Below are 27,838 nucleotides of genomic sequence, written 5' to 3' on the forward strand. Positions count from 1 at the left end.
ATCACTCATGTATTGAATTGGTTCTCCAGGAATACACTTCATCAAAAATAGGAATGCCTTTTAAGTTTCTATTTTTATTTTGCCTAAGAAAAGGGAACTCTTGCAAATGGGTTCCACCAATTTATTACACCAGAACCTTTTGTTTCTGTTGGGGAGACTCACTACCTGAGCCTAGCTCACTGTATTTTCATGACAATTGGACACAGCGTGTTTACTGCCAGTGAACACCTTTTAAGATATGGCTGATGCAGCACAGTTAGGGTAAGGGCCATCAAGCTGGTTATACATGAACACGTGTGCGCATGTATGCAGGATTCCCGCATGACATATTCCTGTTGTGTGCAACCTGGAAATAGCACACAGGTAACCTGCCTGTGGGAATTTAAAACTGCTACTGTCAAACTAACTCCTTTTGGCAGGTCTAAACCTTTCTTTCAGATATTAATAAGTCAGCCCTAAGAAAGCCTCATTGCTAAAAAAGACAGGGTGCACGCTATTTAAAGGTAGGCATGAACAAGTTGATGTTGAATATTAACTTACAGTGAAATATTCCCAAAAGCTAATTTCCCAATAGCAAGGCTCACTGCTTCCACAGGAAAACAAAGGCTACAGTGGTACATTTATTAAATCCTGAATTCAGATTGGTAGCATCTAGGGAAATAATTCAAGGACTAATTTTTATAGTTATCCAAAATCCAATGTAATAGTTCAATAGAATTGTGTCTCACTACAGAGCAAAAGGCACTTTAAAATTTTGTAAGCTTTTCTGTCCTAGGCTTGTATGCATTTAACTGTCACCTGGCAGCTAAATGGCTCCCCTGTAATGCAATATGGATTGCTCACAGACAGAGGACAAAGGACTTGGGTGTGGGCAGGTTCTGGCATTCCTTTGACAGGATGGCCTGGGAGTTGTGCCCGGGGATTAACTAATCAAATGGGCCTATCCTCTCACAAGCAGATTCAACTGTCACCGGGCCTTCCCCCTTCAACTGTGCATCTCTCCAACTTGACTCTAAAACCAAGGGGGTGGGAGGAGGGGGGGGGGTTGAAGTGACTACCAGGGAGGGCTTGCCCATTATCATAGCTACACTTCTGTGTGGGCAAAGGAGCTGTGACCAGGGGCATAAGGGTTCAGACATTTGTCTTAGAATACTATGCAGGAGGGTTGGGGAAGGGTGGAAGGATGATGTAGCATCCTAAGATTGTCCAGGGGTGCCTGGCATCTAGATCCCACACTTATAAACATCTGCACAATCGAGAAATAGGAGCAAGACCCTGGACAATGACAACACGAGAATCATTGCCAGCTGGAAGAAGGAGCCACCGGATGTCCCTGTTAGACTATGGACTGAGCCTACAATTAACCCCTAGGACTAGATGGGTCTCTCCAGAGCCAATGCCCCACTTATTGCAGTTGAGGACCTAAAGGGGAGGGGAGGAGAGTTCCTGACTCTACTACCACTCCAAGTGCCACGCAAGAAATCCAGGAGTCTATGGGGCTTGAGAGTGTGGGCGAGGTTGATTTCAGGATCGCAAGAAGCCCCCATGAGCAGGAGAGGAGAAAACTGGCATAGGGAACAGACAGAATCAGCTCTTAGCAAATAAAGCCCTGCTAGTGGCCAGGAGTAAGATGAGCCCACGATCGAGCAAATCGGCCCAACAGGACCAGAGTTATGGCGTTTTAAATATTTTGATCGATGACCTGCTGTGAGAAAACAATCACAAAGATGGGTTCATAGCATTCTGCTGCAATTCATTAAAATACAGCCGCGGTTCACTTCCCTGGGACCGAAGACCACTCTTGGTGGGCGCGCCTAACATCGAGCCAGCTGTGGGCAGGAGTTGGTGGAGCGAACTGCTGCCTGCCACAGGAGCAAGAGGGGAGTGTTTTCACACTGTGGGAGCAAAACTTGCAGGATGCCAGCTCCTGCAAAGCTTAGGGTTCTTGTAGGACCGCAGGGTTCTTTAGGTTACCCCTCGAGCCCCCAAGGTGACTTTTGCCACCTGGTACCCCAGATGGGACCAGAGCACCCATAACATAAAAAAAGAGGAAAAAAATGTCTGCAGCGGGCAAACCCACTGAAAAAAATAGGTGTTTCTCCCAGCAAGGGAGCTCCCCATACTGCACTGCAAGGGCTCATTTTAATACCCTGGAGGCGCAGGAACACCAGCAACATACATTTGAAGGGTGGTGGGGGCTGCATGGAGTGCAGCATCCCACTCTCCCTCTCTCCAGAATTGATTTACAAAGTTCCCCTATATTCTAGGGTCTTTGTAATTATGACCCCCAGGCCGAGTCATACTCATTTTAAAGCACTCCTAAAGCTGGAGCTTTTGCTCTTGGCTAAGGAGTGAAGTGACACCTTGTGTTTGGCCCTATGGTCTCATTATGTGGCCTGAATTGGTTGAGAAAAGACTCAGACTCTTGTTATTTTTTATATTACCATGTTATCTAAAATTATTGACAAGACTACTGATGAGCACTGCAATGGGTATATTCATGATTAATTCATATTAACATAGTTATTGATTTCATCGGTACAATGGGGATTTAATATGTGATTATTATTCTTATTGTTGAGGTGATCCCTTGACAAAGCCAATAGGCTTGCCTTTTATTTTAATGTGGTGACCCCCTGACAAAGACAATAGCCTTGCTTCATATATTGATAGGGTGACCCTTTGAAAAAGTCAAAAAGCTTGCTTTATTTAAAGTGACACCTCCTTATATTGTGATCTTGCGTCTGGTATAGGTGAGGGGAATTTTGATGGTGGGGTTTATGACCCACAAGGGGTGAAAAGTGATATTCAGAATGTCATCAAAGTAATTCATCTACCTTGTGTCAAAGTCAAAAATGTTGCTTTATTCGGTTAAAAAGTTTAAAACCATCAAAGCACAACACAGTATTTCACTTCATAATTACTTCTGTTAACATATCTCGACTGATACCACTAAATACATTGTAATATAAAAAATGCTTTACGTTTGACAGACAAATGTACAAGATAAAAAAGTTTGTCACACTCTTCTAATTAAAAACTCCAAATTCATCTAATAGTCATCACAGCATAAGATTTTTTAAGATACTGGGGACAATGTTTCAAATTGGGTGGAGAAAGACGTATTAGGGTAATGATAATTTCTTTCTGCATCTCATCGCCCCAATAATATAACTCAACACCCCAAAACATACCACAGTGGTCCCAAGCATTTGTAGATAGACCAGAGCTGGTCTGACCTGCTCGAAGTTATAACCTCTTAACAGTGGCAAAATGAATTTCTTACGTGGCAATACATAAAACTTACAGAAAAAAATCATGTGAAGCACATTTTGCTCAGAGTTATTATCACCAGGGCACGGCCCCAAAGTCCCACTTTTAGCAAACCCCCTGGGGAAAGATAGCAACCATGGTAACATGTTATGCTTGAACCTTAGTAAAACAAACAGATGGAATGGCTTGCTTATATATGTTAAGTACGGCTGTATCTCTCTCCCTGTACTTAATCTACCTTGTGTATATATTTGTAAATGAATGCGTAGTATTCAGTAGTGTGTGTGTAATAGATGTACTTTTTCATTTTCAATGAAAAAGCACTGAATGGGCAATCATTTGTTGATTGTGGTTGCTACTTGTCAGCGAATCGGTATTGCTGGTCCACACCTCCTCCCAGATAAGGCCTTGGATTGCTCTGCTTCGCTAACTAGGGAGAGTCAAGTGCTACAATGGGGCTTGGATTTCAGTGAGGAGACAATTGTGAACCTATTACCTGCGCAAGATTCGTGTCCTGCACAACTATTATCTCAATTTCTTACAGGAACTGAAAGGAAAAAAACTAAAGGAATCAAAACTATTCTGAAAATATATAAAATGAATCGGGTCTCCAGAAATTACTAGACCGTTTTAGTTTGTTGGGTCTCCAGAAATTACTAGACCCGTTTAGTTTGTTTTGTGATGAGCGGGGGCTAACTGTTAACACCACTAAGACTAAGTTGATGGTCTTATCCTCCCCAAAAAAAACTAGGAGAGTAAACATTACTTTAAATGGGTCCCCGCTTGAGGTGGTGGAGGAATTTGACTACTTGGGAGTCAGGATAAATAATAAAATGAAATGGGACTCCCACGTGGCCAAGATGCTCCTAAACCTTAAAAGAGTTTCTGGAATTATCCTGAGGAATCAATGGCTGTCTACCAGTAGGCCGATAGCCCGGCTCTTACCGTCTACGAGGGCAAGGCGCTGGCTTCAGCGGTTTATGGCTCTGAATTATGGGGATGCGCGAATACGGTGGAATTGGTAATAGCTGAGAATAAGTTTGTGAGAGACTTAGTATCCCTCCTGCTCTCGACCCCCTTGAAACCACTCTTCAATGATATGGGTAAACGCTCAATTGCAGATATAGTACGCCTCCGTCCTTTGCTGTTCTGGGTGCGCCTGAGAAGGACACCAGAACTGGCAAAATACGCCTAGGTGCTGGATGAATTGATTACCCTGAATACCTCGAATAAGATACAGTGGCTGAACAAACCGAGACAGTTGGTAGTGAGTTCAGGAATGGCCGAATTTTGGGCTACCCAGTCCCCACCGCATAAGCAAATTGTCAAAAAAATCTACTGGGAGTGGGTGCAGGCTGAGGAACTAAAGAGCACAAAATGGGTGGCGTTGACCAGCCAATTTTTGGAACACAAGCCCACTGTAAAGTTTGAGCCTTTTCTAGACTACATCCGAATTCCAAGAGATAGATCTCTCTTTTTGAAAATGAGATACGGAATACTCCCTCTTAAAAATTTTACAGAGGGGTGGAAAAGAATGAGGGACCATAACCTTGTTTGTCCAGGCTGCCCATGCAGGAAAGAATCCCTACCTCACTTTTTGTTTGCTTGTAAGGCCTACAAACGCCCTAGAACAAGATGGCTAAAACCTGTGTGTAGCGAACTGGGTGCCAGAGATTTTAGGATTGTTTTGCGTATCCTTTTAACTGATACAACATCCTTGCTCATTGTTTGCGGGGTTGCAAAGTACCTTGCAAGTGCTTGGTTTATACGCACAAGACTGTTAAACGATAACAAAATCTAAACCTCCTTTGTATATCCAGCCATATGAATACTATTGTGAATGCATTTTTAACTGGGCTTTTTAATTGTTTATAGCATTTTATTGTTTTTATGTTTAAATGGATGTAATACTTTTTAAAATCTGGATTGATGTTAGAAATGTTTGTACTTTTATGATATGAATATATCGAGTACAGTATTACAACAACATATAAAATGAATCAATAAATATATGAGCAGATGAATTTTCTTGTGAAATGTTTGTATTCCTCTGACCAGCATTATGGCGCAAGGCAGCACACAGTGTGCCAACGCATGGAGAGCTGAACTACGCCAATTCCTTGAAAATATACCTCTCAAAGCAATAGGTCAGCCCACTTTAGCCATTGGTAATTCACTGAGAATTATGTCATTCTGCCTTTTCTCAAGGAGAACATCAATATACAAAGCAGAGCTCTTCAGTTCGAGGGGCTAGTATGTCAATTTGTCCTTCTTGGGAGCAAAGACAGTTTTATTACACCATCAGGTCCCCAAACAATAACGTTGTGTAAAAGCCATGACAAAACTAGACAGGCATGGACAAGGTCAAAAGACCAGCAGTGTACGACAGACCTACTGGCTTTGCAAAAGGTTGGTTAGCTATCGGGTTGGTAATGGAGGACACTTTTATTGTGGTGCCCGGGCCCACTTTCTGTCCTTGCCGGACTCTGATATGGCTTGTGCTTAGCAGTCTCCCACATAAAGTTATGGCTGCTGCATGTGAGTGCCATAATAAATGAACAGTGATTGGTGTGGGCATACCCCTCTGAACTTATAGTACTGGGTATGTTACGAGTTGAAATAACACTTTGTTCTTTTTTGGTTCTTTTAGTGTCGTTGGGAAATTCTTTGGAGATTTTCTTCAGATCTCAGAATCCAGAATCTAAGTGTTTTGTTGCTCTTTCACTTTGACACATCTCACTCACACAGCCACCCACTGTTTCTAAACATTGTTTTGCCTTCCAGTTCAAGTTAAATTGTATTGAAATGTAGATCTATCATGGGATCCGCTTTATTAATAACACAAAATCACATAACCAAACAACTTTAAAAATTTGAAAAATTATGTTTTTTTATAAGAAATATTTCATTCTTTTGGCTCACAACAAAATGCAGTGCATCATTCATCTAACAAACCCCATATTTCAAGAACAATGGTTTCAAGAAATGCAGACGATTAAAATGAACCAAGGACAGACAAATAAGACATGGGCTAGGTCTTAGGGAGAGACCATACACAGATCACATGATCTGTCCTTCAGCTTTAAACATTTCCAGGCAGCAATGGCCATGTTTAACAGTACAAGGTTTATTCTCAGCAAGAGTACAAAACGGCGAACTCAATGGTCTGAATTCCAGGTAAGAGAAGGTTGAGATTATGTCTCAGTACATGTAGAAACAACAAAATTCAGCTTCTTATTCCCCAAACCCAATAGGAGATCATAAGCCAACTCACTGTTCCTAATATTATGTTTCAAATACATATTCAATTAAAAATGAGACATTTCCTCTACATCCAACAAATGGATTTTAAAGTCCCTAACCTGCCCAAGTTCTGTCTTCCACATAGGGCATACTGTTTCAGAAGGAAGGTTTTAGACCATTTTAGACAAACAGAGATGGTGCCTTCATGTATAACTGTTGTCCAGGCCCGAGTAACAGAGGACAGCTCTGAGGCAGGATCAGATACTGAGAGAGCATCAGAGGGAGAGGAAACTGGAGCAGAATCTGAAAGAGATTTTTCAGTTGTTCGATTAGTCTTCCAGATATCTTGAGGAACATGGTCTTGGTAGTCGTAATGTCCCTTTGTAAGCAGAATCTGTGGAGCAAAGGGACAGTGGAGAGGTAGACCAACTCCAAAGAGCAGACACGTCTGGCGTTAAGTGCAAACGGAGTGCTCTCTTGGCAGTGTTTCAATTTACTGCAGACCCACATTTCCTTGTTCACTGCATCACTGGATGTTCACTGGATTTAAAGTCAATACAGCAAATTGTTTACCTATTGACTACATCCATCTCTTTCTAAATGTTGACTTCCTTGAGGAAATTGTACACAAAACTAATCTGTGTGCCAAAATGTTCCTGAGGAGGTATGGAGGCACCCACTTCAATTAGGGAGTTAAATAAATCTCTGGGACATAGGCTCTTAATGAGGATAGTGTGCAAAGCACGCGTACAGCCCTAGTGGTCTACTCTCACTGTTTGGGTAACACCCAGCTTTGCATCAGCATGAGCAGAAATAGGTTTTTGCTACCGCAGCATTTCAATGATAATTCTGCTTTACCTCCCAGGGTCCATCGAGAACGTGGCAGATAGTTCAAAATTTGGCCTGTCGTACAACATTTGTATACCAGATTTCCAGATATTTATACTTCTGAAAGGAATTTAGCCACAGATGAGTCCTTGATCTTGTACAACAGGTGGCTGTTGTTCATGCAGTATATACAGAGCAAAAGAGCTCCTTTTGGCATTGAGATATACATACCGTGTGAGTACGTATACATATCCGAAAAGGAAAGACATTTTGGGAATCCTCCCAAAGATTGTATGTCAGCTTGTTCTGTCACAAGACTAGTTTAGGCCAAGGAAGAAGAACTACCATTTTGCATACACACATTTCTTAAGTTGCCTTCTTTTTGAGAAGATGACTTTTGACACACATTTGCTTGCATGACAATGCAGATTAGTTTCTTCGAAACCACACTGCTTACAATTACACTTTTTAAGTACACTATCACAACACATTTAACCTTCAGTACAAGGCCTGGACATGCACTGTGAAAATGTTGTATATTATTCATCCATGAGGCGACAGGGCTATCACAGAGACAATAAACAATGTCATCCCGGCTGAAGCCTCGACACAGAAGTATGGATGATGTTATTATAAATACAGACACATTTCCATGCTCAAATCAGAGGAGCTTTCTGCTGTGATTGCAAGGTTGTCGATGTGCAGGATTCTCAACCCAGCTGATTCCTGTTTACCCTCTGCGAGGAGGGATGTCCAACTTGTGACCAAGACAGGGACCTACATACCTTGCATTCAGGTAATGGGGACTTAGACCAATCAATCAATCCTTTATTCGATTTTGATCAAAATCATTAAACTACACGTAAACAGCATATACATCATGAAAATATTTAAAATATAAAAAGACCTTAAACGGCTCGATATAAAAATAGTATACATTTTACATAGTAAAACACTATGGTATACTAATTGCAAAACATAGCTGTTTGCAAAACAATTCTGTCGCAATATGTAAATAAGCCCTGTTTAAAACTATCTGGATTGACTAGTAGATCATAAAATGCATAAAATACAACTGCCAAGAGCATTTCAAGCATTCAGTGTCCAAAAGGCAATTAACACAGAGGACAATTTTATGCTGAACATAATACAGAGCGCAGGCGTATAGCCCGCTGCATATAAATCACGACTGAATAACATAGCTTTACTGTAGATAAACTTTAGAGGAACTCCAGGGTAGCCCTGCACTGCCTTATCTTTGCCGGCTTCAAGAGTGGTAACATCTATTCAGACCTCAATACAGAACAGTATTTGCAAAAAAGGTGGTGCTCTGTACAGACAATCCATTGCAGGGACAGGCTGGAATGGTGGCAGAAAAGATGCCTAGTATTGGGTAGGACATAAAAAAATGAGCAGTGTTAAGGAGAAATCTGACTAACAGGTACCTGTGCTGTGTATTTTTCAACCATAAAGGATACAGATCAATACCAAGAGAGTTTCTGACTAGGACATCAGCTACAACCATGGACAGGCCAGAGTATCTTGGCATCCTTTCTTCACCACATTTATCTAGGAAGGCTTTCACCAGATGTTTTCCAAAGCTGGGCCTGAAGGGGGTAGGATTCAGGAACAACTCTTCTAGTGCCAGCCAGCTTCAGGCCTTAGATATTTATGACAGCCAAGGTATTTTAGAGCTCTTTTCTAGAGCCAGGAAATCAATCAGGACTGCATGATTTAATGCAGTCTCCTTCTCCGTCCATATCATTAACCATAAAATAAGGGGCTGCAGACTCGCAAAATCACTTAAATGCCAAAGCCCAATTTCCAGATGACGTATATAATTGCTACTGAATTCTTGTACAGAAAGCAATCTTTACATGAAGCCATTTTCCACTTTCTCCAACCCCGGCTGATTACAGATGCACCAAACTCCGGCACCATAAATTGCATCGGAGCGGTATTTAGCATTGTAGATTTCCAGCAACTCTTTAATGGGTTTGCTACTCAGTCTAGTTACAAATCCTACAACTGCTTCTATACTCCTAGCTAAATCAGCTGCCCGATTGTCTTTGAAAGTACGCCAGCTCAGTCTGTCGAACAATACGCCCAGATAGGGATACAATGGAACTTTACTAATCTTGGTCCTATTGACAAAGTGGTCTTGCCGGCCCTTGCACGATGCCCAAAAATCATATGAATTTTGGGCTGATTGACTAATAAATCTAAGCTAGACATAAAAATAAAAAATTGGTCTAGAAGTTTCTGCAGTACATTTGCGGGTGTTGTCATCAGGACAGTACAGTTGGCGTAGGCCAAAGCTGGTATACTTTGCCTGCCTACCATTGGGCAATCAGTGTAAGTATTCAACTTGGCTGATGAAGCAGCAAAAGCGACAGTGCAAACTGCTGCAGTTACTGCAATAACGTGTACTAGCATAAGAACAGACACAGACATCATGGTGGATGTCAACGCTGTACGCAACAGCACCCACTTGCCGAAAGGCTTTCCACTCAAGTACTCCTACAAGTTAGATGCCCAAAATATACCATTTGCTCGCATACCTGGAGTGGGGGATAGAGTAATACTAATTTATTTATTTTTTTATTCATTCAAGAGTTTTATATAGCGCTGGCTAGACCCGGAGGTATCAGAGCGCTTTAAATGAGGTTCCACAAAAATTACATTACAAGATTACATCAGTTCCAATTTACATCAGTTGCTAGACAAACAATTGCAAGAGTATAGAAGGCGAGATAGTGTAGAGGGGAAGGGGGTAAGGGTAAAGGGATAGGTGGGAGATACGGCAGAGAGACGAAAGGAAAGTCTGTCCAAAGTCCGGCTGGGTAGGTGACGGTGGAGGGGAAGTCCCAAAACCCATCTCTTCTATAGCTATCAGGTACCTACACCGAGCATTGGCCAAATAGCTCTGTCTCAATGGGAAAAACAATTAAAGAAACATGGAGGGCAAAATAAATGGAGCGTAGAGAGGAGGGGGCATGGAAGGAGAGAAAGGGGGGGTACGGGAAGAGACAACAGGGAGAGAGAAATGAAGTCTGTCTAAAGGCCGACAGGGTAGGTGACGACCAAGGAGGGAATTCCTGACCTATCTCTCCTATAGCTAAACCAGGTAGCTCCATCGGGCATCAGACAAAATAGCTAGATCTCAAATGACGAGGGAAAATTTGCAGATAGACAGGGTGGGGACAAGGGTCAGGACAGGTGAAGGCAGAGGTTAGCAGCAGGAAAGTGGAGAGGAGTAGAGCGAGGAGATAAACAGGGTGGGGACTAGGGCCAGGACAGGTGTTAGGAGGGAGGTACGGCAGAGAGACGAAGGAAAGTCTGACCAAAGTCTGGCTGGGTAGGTGACGGTCGAGGGGGAAGTCCCAAAACCCATCTCCTCTATAGCTGTCAAGTAGCTCCACCGGGCAATGGCCAAATAGCTAGGTCTCAAATTGGAAAACATTTAAAGAACATAGAAGGCAAAATAAATGGAGCGTAGAGGGGTAATGGGGTAGGGTAAAGGAGTAGGAGGGAGCATATGACAAAGAGACGCAGGAAAAAATCTGCCCAACGTCCAGCTGGGTAGGTGACGGACGAGGGGGAAACTCCATAGCCCATCTCCTCTCTAGCTACCAGGTAGCTCCACCGGGCATCGGCCAGAAAACTAGGTCTCCACGGTCGGGGGTAAGTTCACAGATTCAATGTCCGGATGGGGGAATGGTCAATGTCAAATTAAATATCTCGAAGTAGGAGCACAACATGGAAGGGACTATAGTGGCATCCATCTTGGGGTCAGGCAAGGGGTTCTGATCTTGGTGTTAAAATTCAGCCGGTCCCCATTTTTATCTTTTGCTCAACAGGGGGGGGGGGAGGAGGGGGGGTGAGATTGTTGTGCAGAGGAGGAGCCTGAGGGCAGAGCCAGTGACTGCTTGTCTCCCGAGGTGGGTATTTCCGAGGTGTAGTTGCTAGGGGGGGAGAGACAGCTGTCATTTTGGGATCAGGGCCCCTCTGGAGTATTACTTGGTTGGTCTTAAAGCAGATCGCAGTCTTCTCTAGAGGTCGGTGCTGTTGCTGTCATTACCATCTAACCTGTGGCCACTATGCTGTTGATGTCTGTGGGGGCCTCCCTTGGGATGTCGCCCCCATGACCCCTGGCGACGATCTTTTGTAGGCGCCATTTTGGGGTCAGGCTCATTAAATATAGGCTCTCCAATACAGACTTATGCCCTAAAAATGACCAAGGGGGACAGTGACGGGGGGCTCAGCCTCGCGGGCTCACCATCAGGCCCCCTGGCACTCCCAGCGATGTTAGGAATGTCCCCGCTCACCGTCTCTCATCTCGCGGTGGATGTCGGCAATGGCGGGCGGGATCCCCATAGGATCGGTAACTCCTACCCGAGCTGTGTGCGCCTTCTCTGCACCGGCAGGCCTCTCGCTGCGTCTCCACCGTGTCCAGTATGGTATGGGGAGATGGCAGAAGTGGGTGCTACAAGTTCATTATTGCAGCAACGCTACTGTTGGCCAGGTCTCTACAAACAGACCAAGGACTTTGTCCATAAATGCGACATCTGCCAGCAGATGAAGGGTTCCACTGTGGCACGCCCACCACAGGCACCTCTATTAATTTCAAGCAAGCCTCTGGCTTATGTTTATCTGGACCATTGCTGCCTTTTGTTATCAGATGGGGCTTACAAGTTTAGCTTGGTTGCAGTGGATTCCTGATTTGAATTCTGATGAGTATGGCCACAGCGGTTAGCTGACGCACAAACTGTTATAAAGTCTCTGTGAGTCTTTATTGGGCCATATGCAGTTGGCACACTACATTCCGACCAGGGACTGGCGTTTGCCTCTTGGGTTTACAAAGATACCATGGGAAGTTTTGCTGTGACCCTACTGCATTCCTCCCCATACCACCCTGAGAAATATTTGGTAGGGAGAGAGAAAACTGTGACATAAAGCAGTCTTAGGGTACTAGGCTCAGGTTGCAGTTGGGTCCATCATCTAAATGGGGTCCAGAGGGCACTTAACAATCTGCTTAGAAAATCCCTGGGTGGTCGGACTCCCTATTAAATCCTTTGTGGGGTGAAGATGTGGGTCCCAGACCTCAAGAGTCCCAACACAGTGGCAGCAGAAACACCATTTGATTGAAACGAACGTCTGGGTGTTTTACAGGAACTGAACAGTTTCCGGGACGAACAAAGCAACGTCCAAGTAAGACACACGGTCACTGGTGAAGTGAAGTGAGTACTGGCGAGGCCTGGCAGGATTCCAAGAACTTGGGATGAGGTCAGGGAGAAAAGTGTGGTCAAGAAAGAATTTGGGCTATCTTACAGAGCACCTGCACCTGTCCTGGCTGTTGAAGCTACCCGAACCATACTTCTTCCACCCCTTGCCAGCTGCAAAAAGAAAATGCTACTTACCAGTATGCATCTGTTCTTGGCATGTAGAGCTGTAGATCTGCATACTTTTGCATAGATCGCTATCTCGTGTTGGGCTCGGATATTTGCACTTTGTTATTGTAGAAGTCTTTGTAGTCACAAGATAGGTGACTCATTTGGTTAGTAGTGCGCATGGGCATCGACTCCATCTCCAGATTGTTTTCGCCATAAAGGGTGATGATGGAGTTAGTTAGAACTACAAAAGATGTTAATGTGTAATGTATTTAAGTAAGATAGTACTGCAACACATATAGGTGTCCGGGGAGGCGGGAGAGCGTATGCAGATCTACAGCTCAACATGCCAAGAACAGATGCATACTGGTAAGTAACATTTTCTGTTCGAGGCATACGAGTTGTAGATTGCATACTTTTGCACAGACTATACAGCAGTTACCCTGTTAGCGGTGACTACCCGTATGTGTTGCAGTAGTTTGAAAAAGTGTTCTTAGTACAGCCTGGCCCACACTAGCTTGCTGTTTTGCCTGCACATCTACACAGTAGTGTTTTGTAAAAGTATGCGGTGTAGACCATGTTGCGGCTTTGCAAATGTCAACCATGGGGATGTTTCCTAGGAATGTCATGGATGCTCCTATTTTGCACGTGGAATGATCTCTAGGGGGAATGGATTATGTATGCTTCGCTTTTTGGTAGCATATTTGAATACATTTAACGATCCACCTGGCAATTCCAGCTTTTGATATAGGGTTGCCCTTATGTGGTGGTGAGAAAGCTACGAATAGTTGTTTAGTTTTCCTGAAACTTTTTGTCCTTTCAATGTATTAAAGAATAGCTCTTTTGACGTCAAGCGTTTGAAGAGCCGGTTCAGCTACTGAGTCTGGTTGAGGAAAAAATACTGGGAGCTCAACAGACTGGTTAAGGTGGAAAGCTGAAACTACTTTAGGTAAGAATTTAGGGTTAGTCCTAAGAACCACTTTGTTGTGATGTATTTGCAAAAATGGTTCTTGTATGGTTAATGCCTGGAGTTCACTTACACTTCTGAGAGATGTGAAGGCCACAAGGAAAGCCACTTTTCATGTGAGGAACTGCAACTCACATTTATTTAAAGGTTGAAATGGGGACCCATGAGCCTAGTAAGGACAATGTTTAGATTCCATACTGGAGAGGGTAGAATTCTGGGAGGAATTATTCTTTTAAGACCTTCAATGAATGCTTTGATGGGAGGTACCCTAAACAATGACAAGTGTTGTCTGTTTTGTAAGGAAGCTGCTATAGCAGCAAGATGTAATCATATGGATGTGTATGCCAGATTACATCTTTGTAGATGCAAGAGATAACAGATAATGTTTTGAGTTGAAGCATCTAGTGGATTGATTGTATTGTTATTGCAGTAAATCACAAATCTTTTGCATTTAGGCGCATAGCATGCCCTAGTGGTAGGACGTCTAGCTACTTTAATGACGTTCATACAGTCTGGTGGGAGATTAAGGTAACCAAAGTCTAAGGCGTCAGGAGCCAGATTGCTAGGTTCAGTTGAGCTAGATCTGGATGTCTTATCTCTCCATGGTTCTGTGTGAGAAGCTTTGGGGAAAGGTGCAGCTTTTGGTGCGGAGCTACTAAGAGTTCTAGCAATGTCGTGAACCATGGTTGTCGGGCCCATGTTGGAGCAACCAGGATCATTGTGAGAGACTGTTTGAGCTTGCGCACCAGTAATGGAATGAACGGGAGAGGCAGAAAAACGTACGCAAATCTGCCTGACCAGTTCATCCATATCGTATTGCGTTTGGACAATGGGTGGGGATACCTGGAGGCAAAGTTTGGGTATTTTGTGTTTAAATGTGTGGCAAACAGATCTATGTCTGGGTGGCCCTACATTTGAAAAAAACGGATGAAGAACTTGCGGATGAAGTTCCCATTCGTGAATCTGCTGTTGTTGACGGTACGCAATTTGATTGTGTATCCTAGGTAGATGCTCTGATAAGAAGTATATGTTTTGGGAATGGCCAATCTCCAAATGCTTTGTGCTAGGCGTGAAAGCTGCAGAGTGTGCCCCCCCCCCTCCCCCCTGTTTTTGTATATAGTACATAGCTGTCATATTGTGCATCCGACCGAGGACAGTTTTGCCTAGGAGATGTTTCTGAAATTACTTTAGGGTGAGAAATATGGCCAGTAACTCCAGGTGATTGATGCAGAGTTTTTGTTGAGGGGTCCACATTCCTTGAATGGTGTGATTTAAGAGATGAGCTCCCCAGCCGGTGAGCGATGCGTCCGCTGTTAACACTATTTGTGGAACGGGGTCTAAGAAGGCCGCCCTTTGGAAAGATTTTGTGTGCTCCACCATTACAGAGAGCATTATGTGCGGCTGTCCACCAACACCAGATCTGTAAGGTGACCTGAGCTTGGTTCCACTGTTGTGCGAGACATTCTTGTAACGGACGCAATTGGAGTCTCGCGTAAGGGACAATTAAGATGCAAGAGGCCTTCATACACATTAGCTGCATGAACACTCGAGCTGGTAGTGAGTGTTGCGGTTGAAATTTTGTTATGAGGGCTTCCATATTGGCTATCCTGGCTGGATTGGAGTATGCAAGGGCTTTGGAAGTATCTATTGTTGCACTTAGATACTGTTGGGTGTGGGACGGTTGGAGATGTGACTTGGTAAGGTTTATTGTGAATTCTAAGTTGTGTAGCAGCTGGATTGTGTTGTGTGTTTGTTGTACACAATTGCTGCGTGACTTGGCTTTTATGAGCCCGTCGTCTAGGTAAGGAAACACATGAATGAGTTGTCTTCTTAAGTAGGCTGCTACCACTACAAGACATTCTGTGAAGACTCTGGGTGCTGTAGTGCCCCTGAATGAAAGGACTTTGAACTGGTAATTTTGTCCATCCACTACCAACCATAGGTATCTCCTGTGAGCAGGGTGAATAGTAAATGGAAGTAGGCGTCCTTGAGATCTAGAGTGGCAAGGAAATCGCCTTGTTGGAGCAGAGGGAGGACCTGTTGTAGAGTGATTATGTGGAAGTGGTCAGATTGTATGTACAGGTTTAACGGTCTAGGGTATAATATTGGCCTGAGAGGGCCGTCCTTTTTGGGAATGAGGAAATAAAGGGAGTAAACCCCCGTACCTTGCTGGTGTAGGAGAACCGGCTATATTGCATGTTTTTGCACGAGAGAGAGAACTGTCTGCTTGAGAAGCGTTAGCTGTTCTGTAGACATTGGACGTTGTTTGGGAGGTATGTGGGGGGGAGTAGAAGAAAGTTTCAGGCAGTAACCATACTGGATAATCTGTCTTACACACTTGTCTGTGGTGATGGAATTCCAGACCGGTAGCAAATGTGAAAGTCTTCCCCCGACCGGAGTGGAGTGGTCTGGGGGGAGTGGAGGGAAGTCTCTGTTTTGTGGTGGGGGAGTTGCGGGTGTTAGAACCACGTCCTCTGCCCCAGTTGCTATTGCCTCTGTAAGTCCCTCTAAAATATCTTCTGCTAGGGGAAGTTTGAGCGGGGCTTTTGTATGTTGAAGAGGTGTTTTCTGTGCCAGTTGTCTTGGAGGCGCCCCTATAAGAGGAGTGACGAAAGGAACCTCTACTAGTTGTTGCTTGTAGAGCCCCCATGGATTTGGTTGTTTCCGCTGTAGTACTCGCGGTGGCCGCCACGTGGTGGAAATGAAAGTAGGCTATTTTGTTTAGAAATGCAGTTTTGGCGTGTGCCCGTTTCACGTCACCGCACTGCCAGCGAGAATCTCGGATGTGGGTATGAGCAGGACCTTGTGGCTGGTGGTGTCTCCCGCTTTTTGTTTTTAGCTGGGTGTGTAGTGTTTAAATTATCCCTTTTGGCGCTTTGTTGGGTAACAGGCTGAAAGTCTTTGGAAGATGAAAGCCGCTGTATTAGAATGACGGCACTCGCGATTCACATTTAAATATCAAAGGGCGGGTGCCGCGATAGCTGCAGAAGTAAAGCAATCGGAAAAGTGTGCATTTTTTTCGACTGCTTTACTTTTGAAGCTATCGTGGCACCCACGCTTTAGCTTTACATGTTAAAGTCTCCCTTTTGGCGCTGTGTTGGGTAACGGGCTGAAAGGCTTTGGAAGATGAAAGCCGCTGTATTAGAATGACGGCAATCGTGATATACATTTAAAATCAAAGGGCGGGTGCCACGATAGCTGCAGAAGTAAAGCAATCGGAAAAAAGTGTGCATTTTTTTCCGATTGCGTTACTTTTGAAGTTATTGCGGCACCCGCGCGTTAGCTTCACATGTTTAAGGCTAAAGCGGGGTGCCGCGGCCACTGTAAAACAAAGTAAAACAAGCTGTCGTCACTGCGTAAAGGCAGGCGCTTGAATGAGAAAAGCAAGTGCCTACACCAACTGATGAAGGAGAGAGTGTACCGCCGCCAGTAAAGCATCCAGTCCAGGTGGGCGGGGCTAAAACTGGACAGGGTGGTAACCAGGAGGGACTAAAAAGCATCACTAACAATGGGAAGCCAGGGTTTAGCATGCACAATAACGCTAGCGAATGGAAAGAAGGGGCAGAGCTTACACTCCACTTCTGAAATCGTATCGATCACAAGAAGCCTCGCAGAGCGAGCAGAGCGCACGCGCTGCAACGCTGGTCTGCGAGACATAAAAAGGAGATATTATATTGGACACAAGACTACTTTGATGAGTTTTTAACACTGGGATATAGTGTACATGATTATGGAATTTCTGCATGCACTTTGAACGATTTATGTACCTATGATATGTAGTGGGCTGCACATTTAATTGATGTATATGTTTTTTTTTGTTTGGCAGTGTTATTTATGCTTGATTTGAGCAATAACCTTTGATGCATAAAACACGTGGCCAAACTATTTTTCAATCAAATTCATACAATTTACATTGTTTTCTGTAGAATAAAGCCTGGGTTTTCAATCCATTCAGGAAAATGCTCAGTACAAACAGGGCTAACAAACAGACATAGGCGTTCTTGTGAAACATTACCTGGCATATTCCAATCTGGGAAGAATTAGGTAAGCAATGATGCAGACAATGATGAAGATGTCTGCTGTCAGAAAGTAAACAAGGGCGCTGTCACAGACACTTGTTGCTGCTGCCAAGTCCACTATGGATGCTACAGCACAAATCAGTCCACCCATGGCTTGACCTGTATAAATGAAAAAAAAGTAATCTATAACACAAATAATAGTAGCCATAAGGCCACATGGAGCTGAAATCTTATTTTGTGCATAATCTGATTCTCTTGTGGTACGACCAGAGCTCCTTTTACAGAGTGTTTACAATAATGCCACAGTCTTTTCTTTCTACTTTATTTTCAGAGCAAACTTTACATGAATCACTGGTTCAGAGATATGAGTCTTGTACTTTTTGTAGGCGAAGACTCTGCCAGATGCAACTTAAAATCAATTCTCTTCAACTTGTGTCTCTAACCAAGCAAGCTCAACTGAAATTGCAGTCCTACTAAACTAGAATAATCTAGACTCTCAGCAAGTAAAATAGCTCACCACTGAGATCAGTGTGTAACCTGAAGATAGTGGGTTTAAATACTGGCAGTACGGACTCAGGTTGACATAATACAAGAGCAAAAGAATTAGCAACATACAGAGCTTAGTTAACACAATACATTATTTATAATGCTAACAAGTCCAATGAGAGGTGGCAGCTGTCATACACAAAAAATATTATGAAAATGTATTTTCCTCCTTAAAAGGTATCTTGCACCTTTCTTCTCCACATCATTTGACCTTTTTATTTCGGAATGACATTTAGTTAATAAAAAAGACACACCAAATGGAAAGGTGTGCGCTTCGATTTCTTTGATAGAAGTCCCCAGTTCTACTCATTCAATGATTCGCTAAACACCTCTATCAATCGTTGTTAAACAAGCATCACCCAAAACTATCTGCTTGCATTTTTGTACACTTTGAAACACCTTTTTAAAAACGATTTAGCAGTCGGAGACCAGAGGGACTAAAACTATATTCTGGCAAAAACTTGGTTGAGCGGACATACATTTTAAAAAAAGATATATTTTTGTTGTGTTTTGTATCTGGACCTCCCCTCTGGTAATTTGCACAAAGTTTGTAGGCGTAATCCCAGAAGGTGAATCATCCTTTTTAGGTCGCCGCCTACCAGACAGTGCAGCTGCCTGGTATGTAAAAAGGCATCTTGCGGACTTTCAGAAAGTTGACCTGGGAATGCATTCAGCCCATGGCTTGCTATTGGCTTTGTAGTTTGTAACTCACGTTTTCAGGCTCTTGATTTGCTGGCTTTTTTTTGCTTCAGGTTGTGGAGATTGAGTTTGTACCTCCCATGCTAAAGCTGTGTTTGCAATATTCTTCCACAAACTTGTTTTCTGTAATAAACAGACCTTTAAATCTTGTTCTTATCTCGACCCATTTGCTGGACATTCAAACACCAAAGTCAAATTTCAAGTTGTGTTTTTGTGAGAGCCTGTTTATTTTGCATTCGGCTGACTAAAGCAGCGGCTTTTAAAAGAAAGAATAATGCAGCATACTTTCTCAAAGGAGCCTGTTTGTGCCCTTTTTTTACTTTTTATTTTAGACATAGCCATAGCAAGGTATCTCGTTCTTCATCTGAACAAAACATTTGCACTTTTATTTTTACAAAATTCCTCTTTTTTTGGTGAGTTCATTTCATTTGTGAAACTGCCTTTTAGGAACAATGTACAAACCTGCCTTTCAGTCTCAGCATCAGCCTAAAATATGGTTATCTTGGGCAATTGACACTGTTTACGGTCCATTTACTGTCAAGCACAGGAAAAGACCTTTTCACAGAAAAGAGACATCCACATTGTAACACAATTTAACAATGCTTGGTTTGCACTTTAATGTGTAAAGCATATGCTTTACTTATGACATCTTTGGTATCCCGTTTTGGAGAGTTGGATAAGTTTAAAGTAACTTTTTATGAAAGCTTTCGTATTTATGTTTAGCTACACAATAATTATGTATTCCGTCTGCAACTGTGCATTTTTCGGAACAAATTTATTACCGGATATAAATGATTTACGTATTTGTCCTTGCGCACACTAGGGCCAGGATTTCAATGGAGCAGCATGTGGAACAGGGGCCAATAGATTTAGGAAACCCACTGAGTACTGATTATTGTGATATTTTGCTACAAAACAAGCAGTCACAAGTGCAATTACCTTGCAGGCACTAGGGTCATGATTTGAATGATGCAGTAACAGGCACACAATTGATGGACCGAATGCAGAACAAATCAAAACATTCACCCCCAGTCAAGAGATCTGGATTATATCCATCATTCTTTTGCTCACCATGCCACCCCAGTTTAGACCTGGCCATATGCAAATCAGTCTTGACCTGTGCCTCATGGAAACAGTCCAGTCCGATCTGCCAAGCCAGGTCCTCCCTGGACCGGAAACATGCATCCTAGGACCGGTTTCGGGGTTTCACCCCTCTTCAGCCAGGATAGCTTGATTCCAATGGCACAGTGAGCCCAGGACCCACGTCTGGGCATACCTGACGCACTTAGGGCAAGAAAGCAATAGACACACAATTGATGGACGGAATGCAGAACCAATCAAAACATTCACCCCCAGTTTAGGCTGGACAGTTCCCATTAGGCGCAGGGTCAAGACTGATTTGCATATGCCTGGGTCCAAACTGGAATGGCATGGTGAGAAACAAAACGATGGATTTAGGCCCAGATCTCTGTATTGTGGTGAATGTATGACATTGTTCTGCATTCTGTCCATCAATTGTTCTTTTTGCATTTGTCAGGCCGAGTGGGACAGGTATGCTCTGACGTGAGTCCCGTGCTCTCCATGCCACTGAAGTCAAGCTATTCTGGCTGATGAGGGCTGAAAGCCTGAAACCGGTCCTAGACTGCTTGTTTCCAGTTCTTGGAGGACCAGAAAATGCCACTTTTTGTGTGGTCACGCCCATTTTCTGCTGAATTATATTGCAAATGTTTAGCCTGTACTCATTGGGGCACTGCTGTCAAGTGGTCAGTGTATGTAAACTGACCCCTAAAACAAGGAATTTTGCTAATTCCTGACTGGTACATTTGTCTCTCTTATAAGGCCTTAGATGATGGTTTAGAAACTGCACCCACAGCATGAAAAGTTAACTGTCACCTGTGGATTGCCGCAGTTAAAGTGAATCCACTAGTGTAACAAGGAAAACATGGCTTGAGACCTTCCCTTGTCGCCCTACTGTTGCGGTTTAAACCTGCAAAGCAACCAGTTAAAACAATCCTGCCTTATAAATGTTGGTAAGTAACCCCTTTGTAGGTCTTCTAGGCCACAAACTAGGATGCATTGTACTTAAAAGTAGTCATGTTGAACATTAATGATTACATTTCTCAACAGTGACAAGGTTCAAAAGCTATTTCCCTCTGGCAGGCCTAGCTGTCCTATTAAGAAAACCAGATTAGAGGAGGATCCAAGATGGCGACGGAGACGGACGTGTAATCACCCGGCTCCCCGAGCCTGTTTTGCTGCTAATCTATCCTGATTACTATCCGGCGACAAAATAGCCGCGAAAGGACGAGCGAGGCGCGCTGTGGCCGGTGGCGTCTCTCCGGTGCTCCTACCTGCCCGATTGTTGGTGGTAAAGGCGAGTTTTCTTGACGACCGATGCCGAGCCCTGGACCAGTGCCCCGGGTCGATGCGCCCAGCTGGAGACGGCCGGAACTATACGGATCCCGCCTGCGAGTGATGTGCCTGCGCCCCCCGCTACGACTGCCTGTCAGGTGCCCGCACTGATCCCTCCTGTGGAAGGACTCTTCGACCGGCTGTGAGTTCATAACGCCTTTCCCCTCATACCGATCTTAAGGTGAGCCGCGTTGCTTTGACTTCGCTGAGGTGGAAGTGGCCGCTGCGCTTTGCCATTGCTACACGCCGGGACGGGTTGCCATACGGGACCTACAGGATCCAGTGCACGCTACTGGGGAGAGCTCAGACGTCCATCTGCGATTACACCCCGGCTGCCTATCGTGTGTCCCACCCGAATGAGCGGGGACCCTAGGTTGGTGTACAATATGGCGGTCGTCTCCTCCGCGGTACGGATGGATTCAGTCTCTGCCCCTGAAGATCTCGCCCTCCATGATCTCGAGTTGCGATCAGATCCCTTTGTCGTTCCTCACACTGCCGATTCACTAGATCGGCCACATTCCATCACCCATGCCTCCATCCTTGCAGCGCTAGCCGAGCTGAGGTCGGACTGGCATGATCGCTTCTGTGCGCTCGGTGAGAGGCAGGACGCAGCCACTCTCGGGCAAGAGAATGCCTCGCCAGCTGACCCCCCTTGTGTGATCGACCGAGCCTCTCCTGAAACCGGCATGGGAACATTGTTGCAGCGCAACTATCAGCCTGTTGAACATCCTGAGACTGTGCCCTTTGTGGGACTGCCGCCAGCCCATGTCGTGAACGCTACTTTGTTTCCCTGCCTGCCTCAGCCTTTCCTGTTGGACAATGGACGCTTGTCTTCGTTCGTGGCCCAGCTGGGGATACAACTCTGTTTCTACGTTGCCCAGGCCGGAGATGCTCTGGGTTTCAGTTGCTGTTTTGTGCTGCATTGGGTGGACTCGGGTGCGACATTATTCTGGATTGCCATGGTTTGTGACTGTGTTTGTATGATCCGCGCAGGGGGACCTTCTCCATGTAGAGGGCGGCCATCTTATCCCTTTGTTCTGTTTGGGGCGGAGTGTCATCCGGGGCCATATTTGGATGGACGTTTGAAATCTGGCCAGGGTTAGGCGTGACCTTCTTCTGTGTTGACTGTGTTTAAGGGGCGGGTGGGGGCCCGAGACGGGACGCCTCCTCGAAGTGTGCTGCAGCGATTTCTGGTGTCTCTCCCTGCTTTCTATATATATGGACGCTCTGCTCGTTATTGTGGGTAGGGACGAGGTTTTATGGCCGGGGAGTTCGGGTGATTTAGGATGGGCCCTCCTCCAATATTAGGGATTTCTTCTTCTTTTTCTTTCTTTTCTCCTTCTATATTTCGGGTTCCTGTGGGCGACAGACACATTGTCGGGGGGGGGTAGGCCGTAGCCTCCGCATTGATGTAGGGTGGGGGGGGGGGGGAGGGTTTACTTTCATATAGTTTGTTTCTATGGGCCTTCTATTTTCTGCGCTTTTCTTTACCTGTTTCCGTCCTGGGTCCGAAGGTAGGGTTAGTAGGAGTGGGTGGCGCTATGCGTGGCGTGTGCTTGCCAGTCTACGCTCCTGTTGATTTGCCTTGATCCGCCATGTTGTTTTAGATGTCGCTTATATGGATGATTTTGTACTATGCTGTTGCCTACTCATGATGTGCAGTTATGACACGGACTCAGTACTCCTTGATCTCTATTCTTCCCTGTTTAAGTTTTATACCCAAAAATTTTTTTAAAACCTAACCTTCACTGCTCCTGTTTTCCTGGTGGCACGTATTCATTTGCAGAATTACTCAGTGTATTGGTACTGTTTATCCTGGTGCCGCTAGGAATCTGTAATGTTTGCTTTTATGCTGAAAGTATTGTGGCCGGCCTGACGGTTGTGGGCCCGTATTTGTACACTTTTCATGCACAATAAAGGTTTTATAAAAAAAAAAAAAAAAGAAAAAAAAAAAAAGAAAACCAGATTACAGATAAAAACACTAATAATGCTAACTATGAAAAGGGACTGTAGGAAAGTAGGATCTGCTTCTTATGGTTACCGACACTTTTGGCTTGATGTGATGCTGTTTTGACTACTCTGACTGGAATCCTGCTACTTAGGACCCCAGTCTATCTGCTTTCTCCCTAAACTGTTGTGTTATGTACTTTGGTACACTCCAGATTGGATACTGGGGTATCCTTGTCAGTCCCTGGTATATGGTACCCAGGTACCCAGGGCATAGGTACCCCAGAGTCTCCCATGGGCTGAAGCATGTATTATGCCACTCATGAGAAGCCATGCAACATGGAACTAAAGGCCTGTCATTGTAGCCTGTGTAAGTTGGTGCATGCACCACTTACTTAAGATATAGGTTTGCTATATCTAAGGGTCACTGCACTTAAAACCTATAAGTCACTCCTATAGCAGGCCTTTACAATCCTGAAGGCAGGGTGCTGGGTTCTAAGTGAGAGGGTGCTCCTGCATGAGAAGGACACCCCTGCAGCCTAGGGAGTCCATTCTCCCAGGTTGTCAGTGTAGCAGCCATATACTAGTATAGAGGTGCAATATGCGACAGCGTGATGACCAACTTTAAAACGGCTGAAACAAACCCTATCGTGTTTGGTGTCAAACATGTTGGAGTCGCTAACCGGTGTGGGAGGTTTGATTCCAACACTCAGAAGCGTCCTTAGTGGAGCTCCTGGTGTTCCTGATACCAGCCTTCTAGTCCCGGACAGCCCAAAATGGTTGCCGACGACCAGAGACACATTTCTACTCTCCTACTGCCGAGCCAACCTCGAGCAGGGGAAGGCAGGACACTAGGCATCCTGTCACGTGGAGGTGTGACCATCTGCCAGACAGGATTTTGTGTATTAGGGCTGGGTGGGTGTGCTTGCCAGCGACTGGAAGTCTGCATGAGGGGCACATTTGGTGTCCCTGGGCACAGTCCAGTTCAAACCAGTCCTGGGAGCCAATGGCTGCTGCTCTGGCGCGAAACTGGACGAAGAACATGGAAGTAACATCCCCCTGTCCTCACCCTCCCCTGGGAGGTTCCCCTGAATCTTTCCAACTCCCTCCCGTGGGTACTTAAGGGCTTACCTGGCTGTAGGACATTAGATTAGTCATGGACAAGATATAGAACTAAAATCACTGCATTTCGACCGTCTGGGCACTTTAGACTTCCCTAGATTTTGTTTGGGCATGACTTCATCTCCCTCTCAGTCTGCTGCATCGTCTGGGCCTGTGCAACATACAGGATCCGTGCAGGACCTGTGGAACATCCAAGAAACCTGAAGATAATCTCCCTTGGAGTGAAGGGGTCACTCTACTGTATTTGCAGGCACTGCAACACTGCTAACCGTTCTGCTGTTCCCAAGCTCCTAAGGACTCCAAAGGGCCCAGCAACACAGGAGATGGGTTCCTATGTCCCTCGAGGCCCGAGCTGCCCTCTCACCAAGCTTGAGGTCAGAATTCCTACTGGGGGCTGCAATACCCAAACCCCTGTGCACTGCATACTTTTGCAAGTGCAATGCTTGTTGGTAATTCTGCAACAAATGCATGGGGCTCCGTGTAGCCCCAACCTCTGGCAACTTCTCCTACCAAGATCTTCGACCACCTCGCACCAAGTGCTCCATGGCCTGCTGTTTTGTAAAGCTGCTCGAGGTCCTCTCGTGACTCCTGTGCCTCAGGCCTGTTGGTCCAATTGAGGGTCATCTTTGTTTTCCTTGGGCTCCTCTGATTGCTCAGGCCTGCCCTGACTCCCTTGTATGTGGTGAGTCTCCTGGGCCCTGCTGGTCCGAACCGTACACTTCTTTGACCTTCTGCGTGGGTTGCAGTTGCAAAGGCTTCTTGGTGCTCCGGCCTGACACTGACCCCTCAGTACTCAATATCCTTCTTGGGACAGCTCATATCTGGCTCCTGGTCGTCCTCGACGGCGCCTGGTCACTGCAGCTGCAGAGTCACGGTCCCCGTCAACTATTCTGAAGCACCCGACATAGGTGGGCATTCGTCTACCGAGCCCCTGGTCACTCCCAAGTGACCCAGACTCCGTCCCCTCTGCGTTCAGGTACTCCTCGACAAGAATCCACGTTTGGATTCCAACGGACACTTTCTACCCTTCCAGCAGTGGCTCTTCTTCGAAGTCCTCCATTGGATTTGACGGCGGTTTCCGACACCACTTCAGACCTATGAACCCGGCTTCCCTGGGATATGTAACTTGGTTACCTCGTATCCGTGGGTGGGGTGCTTCGTCAACATTCTGGCTTCCACAGGGTTTCTTCAAAGTCCACTAGAAAGGGTCCTTAAAATCTAAAATTCCAAAGGCGCCTTCCACATCAATCAGTCAATCAATGAGGGGGTTTAAAGCGTGCTACTCTCCCGTGAGGGTCTCAAGGCCGGGGGTGGGGGGGGGGGGGGGGGGGGGTTGGGGTGCAGCTCTGATTCAGAAAAAAATACAGGTCTTGAGGCTCTTCCTGAAGGTGTGCAGAGTAGGGGAGCATCTGATGTTGACTGGGGGTTTGTTCCAGGCTTAGGCTGTGATGTAGGAGTAGGCTCCACCACCCGCTCTGGTTCTGCGAATGCGCGGCGTTTCTGCTAGGGCGAGGTCGGCGGAGCGAGGTTCCTTTTGGGTACGTGGAAGGAGACTCTTTCGTGGAGGTCTTTGGGTCCGGTGTTGTGGAGGGATATGTAGGTGTGGGTTCTGAGAAAGAGCCCTCTTTCTGCATGGTTGCCCCCACTTTCTGCTGAACTGCTGATGTGCTTTGACTGAGTGTGCCCTGGGCTCCTGCTAATCAGGTACCCAGGGCCTATGTTCTTTCCCTACAACTGCATTGAAACCCAAACCCAATTGGCATCTCTGGCCACAGGTCAGCCCCTGGTAAATGGTACCACAGGTACCCAGGGCACTGTGACCAGGGAAGGACTCAGAGGGCTGCAGCATTTATTGAGCCCCTATTGAGGTCCGGTACGTTTACACTCACACACTGCCTTTGCAGGCTGCGTGTCTTGGTGAAGAACAAAGTGAAGAGTCGACATGGCAGTGTGCCATGCCTACAACCCACTGCCATGGCATAGATCAGTCACACCTCTAGCTGAGTGCCCTATACCAGTGGTGAGGGTACAGGTGCATGAGCTCTGTACCCCTACCATGTCTAAGCCCATTCTTAGACATTGTAAGTGGACTGCTGCCATTAAGAGTATATGGTGCTGTGAGTTTGTCATTATGAACTCCACAGCACCATCATGGCTACACTGAAAACTGAGAAGTTTGGTATCAAACTTCTCGGTATATTAAACCCACACTGATGCCAGTGTGGGATTTATTGACAAAATGCACACAGAGGGCATCTCAGAGATGCCCTCTGAAAAATGACCTAGCACTAGTGTCCAGGCTGAGCGGCTGCTTTCAGCTGCCACCACCAGACATGTTTCTGGACCCCTGGATTGAGAGCCTGCTGCTCTCGGGCCCTGAAACAATGCACATCCTGAGACGAGGTGCCATGCCTCCTCCCCAGGATGGGCAGGGTCCACGAAGGGGAAGCTTCAAAGACTTGCCACCTTTGTGAGCTTCGCTAGGCCCCTTGTTGCTTACAGCAACTTGTCCCCACTGGTTCTGACTCCCACTTTGGGCGGGTGAACCGGCGGGAAAAACAAGGGAGGAAGAGAGGTGTGCCCACCTCCACCAACTCCACCCCTCAGGTGGGGGAGGCGGGTGAAGCTCAACTCTCGGTACCTGCCATCTTGCAGATCGGGGGACCCAGCCAACTAGAGTGAGGCATCTGCCCCCTCGCACTGGAGGGTGGCATAATAGGAGGTGTACCCACCCCAAGGAAGGGAGCCACTGGCCCAACCTTTATTTACCTGTAACACCCCTACATCTAGTATTTAGGGGGCAACCCAAACCTTGCTTCCTCAGACAAGAAACCAGAAGAAAAGAAGAAGGACTGAACAGCCGTGCGAAGCTAACCAGCCAGCAGCCTCAAGAACCCAGAGGACCTGCCCTGCCTTCAAAAGAAAAGACTCTGTCTCCCGTGAACATCGGATTTGTTCGCCTACAGACTCCAGGTCCGCCGAAGTCCGCAAGTCTGCACCACTCTAGACCCGACGCCCATGGCCTGAGTTCGAGTGGTCCAACACCAAGAGGAGGTCTCCCCAGCGATTCAAACCCGAGATCTAGTGACCTCCGTCCAACCTCAAGCCTCCAGCCGACGGCTGCAGCCTCAAACCGGAAGGTCCTCCCAACCCAACCAGGAGCTGGTAAGAAGACCAGACCCTTAAAGGCACCCCTGCACCAGACGCCCCACGGCATTGGGTGGCCCCACTGACAGTGCCTAACCAACCACCAGCATCCCAACTTACCTCTCCAAGTGGTGGTCGCACCCAGAAGAACTTCATCCCCAAGCCGGCAGTGTGTTTGCAAACCGGAGACTCCGCATTGGAAGCTACAGGGCACCTGACGGCAAAACAGCACTCTGCACCTGGCG

At 45.8% G+C, this 27,838-nt stretch overlaps 1 protein-coding gene across 1 annotated transcript in view; it reads right to left on the reverse strand.

Annotated features, from left to right (window-relative positions):
• The window catches only part of SLC29A3 (solute carrier family 29 member 3), a 316,634-nt gene that overhangs the window by 97,360 nt on the left and 191,436 nt on the right, over positions 1 to 27,838 (reverse strand). The window contains exon 5 of the mRNA XM_078643252.1: positions 17,717 to 17,879. Within this exon, the coding sequence (XP_078499378.1) occupies positions 17,717 to 17,879 (163 nt within the window). The remainder of the gene's footprint in view (positions 1 to 17,716; positions 17,880 to 27,838) is intronic.

This window comes from Lissotriton helveticus, chromosome 5_1, assembly GCF_964261635.1.
Source record: "Lissotriton helveticus chromosome 5_1, aLisHel1.1, whole genome shotgun sequence".
Classification (NCBI taxonomy): domain Eukaryota; kingdom Metazoa; phylum Chordata; class Amphibia; order Caudata; family Salamandridae; genus Lissotriton; species Lissotriton helveticus.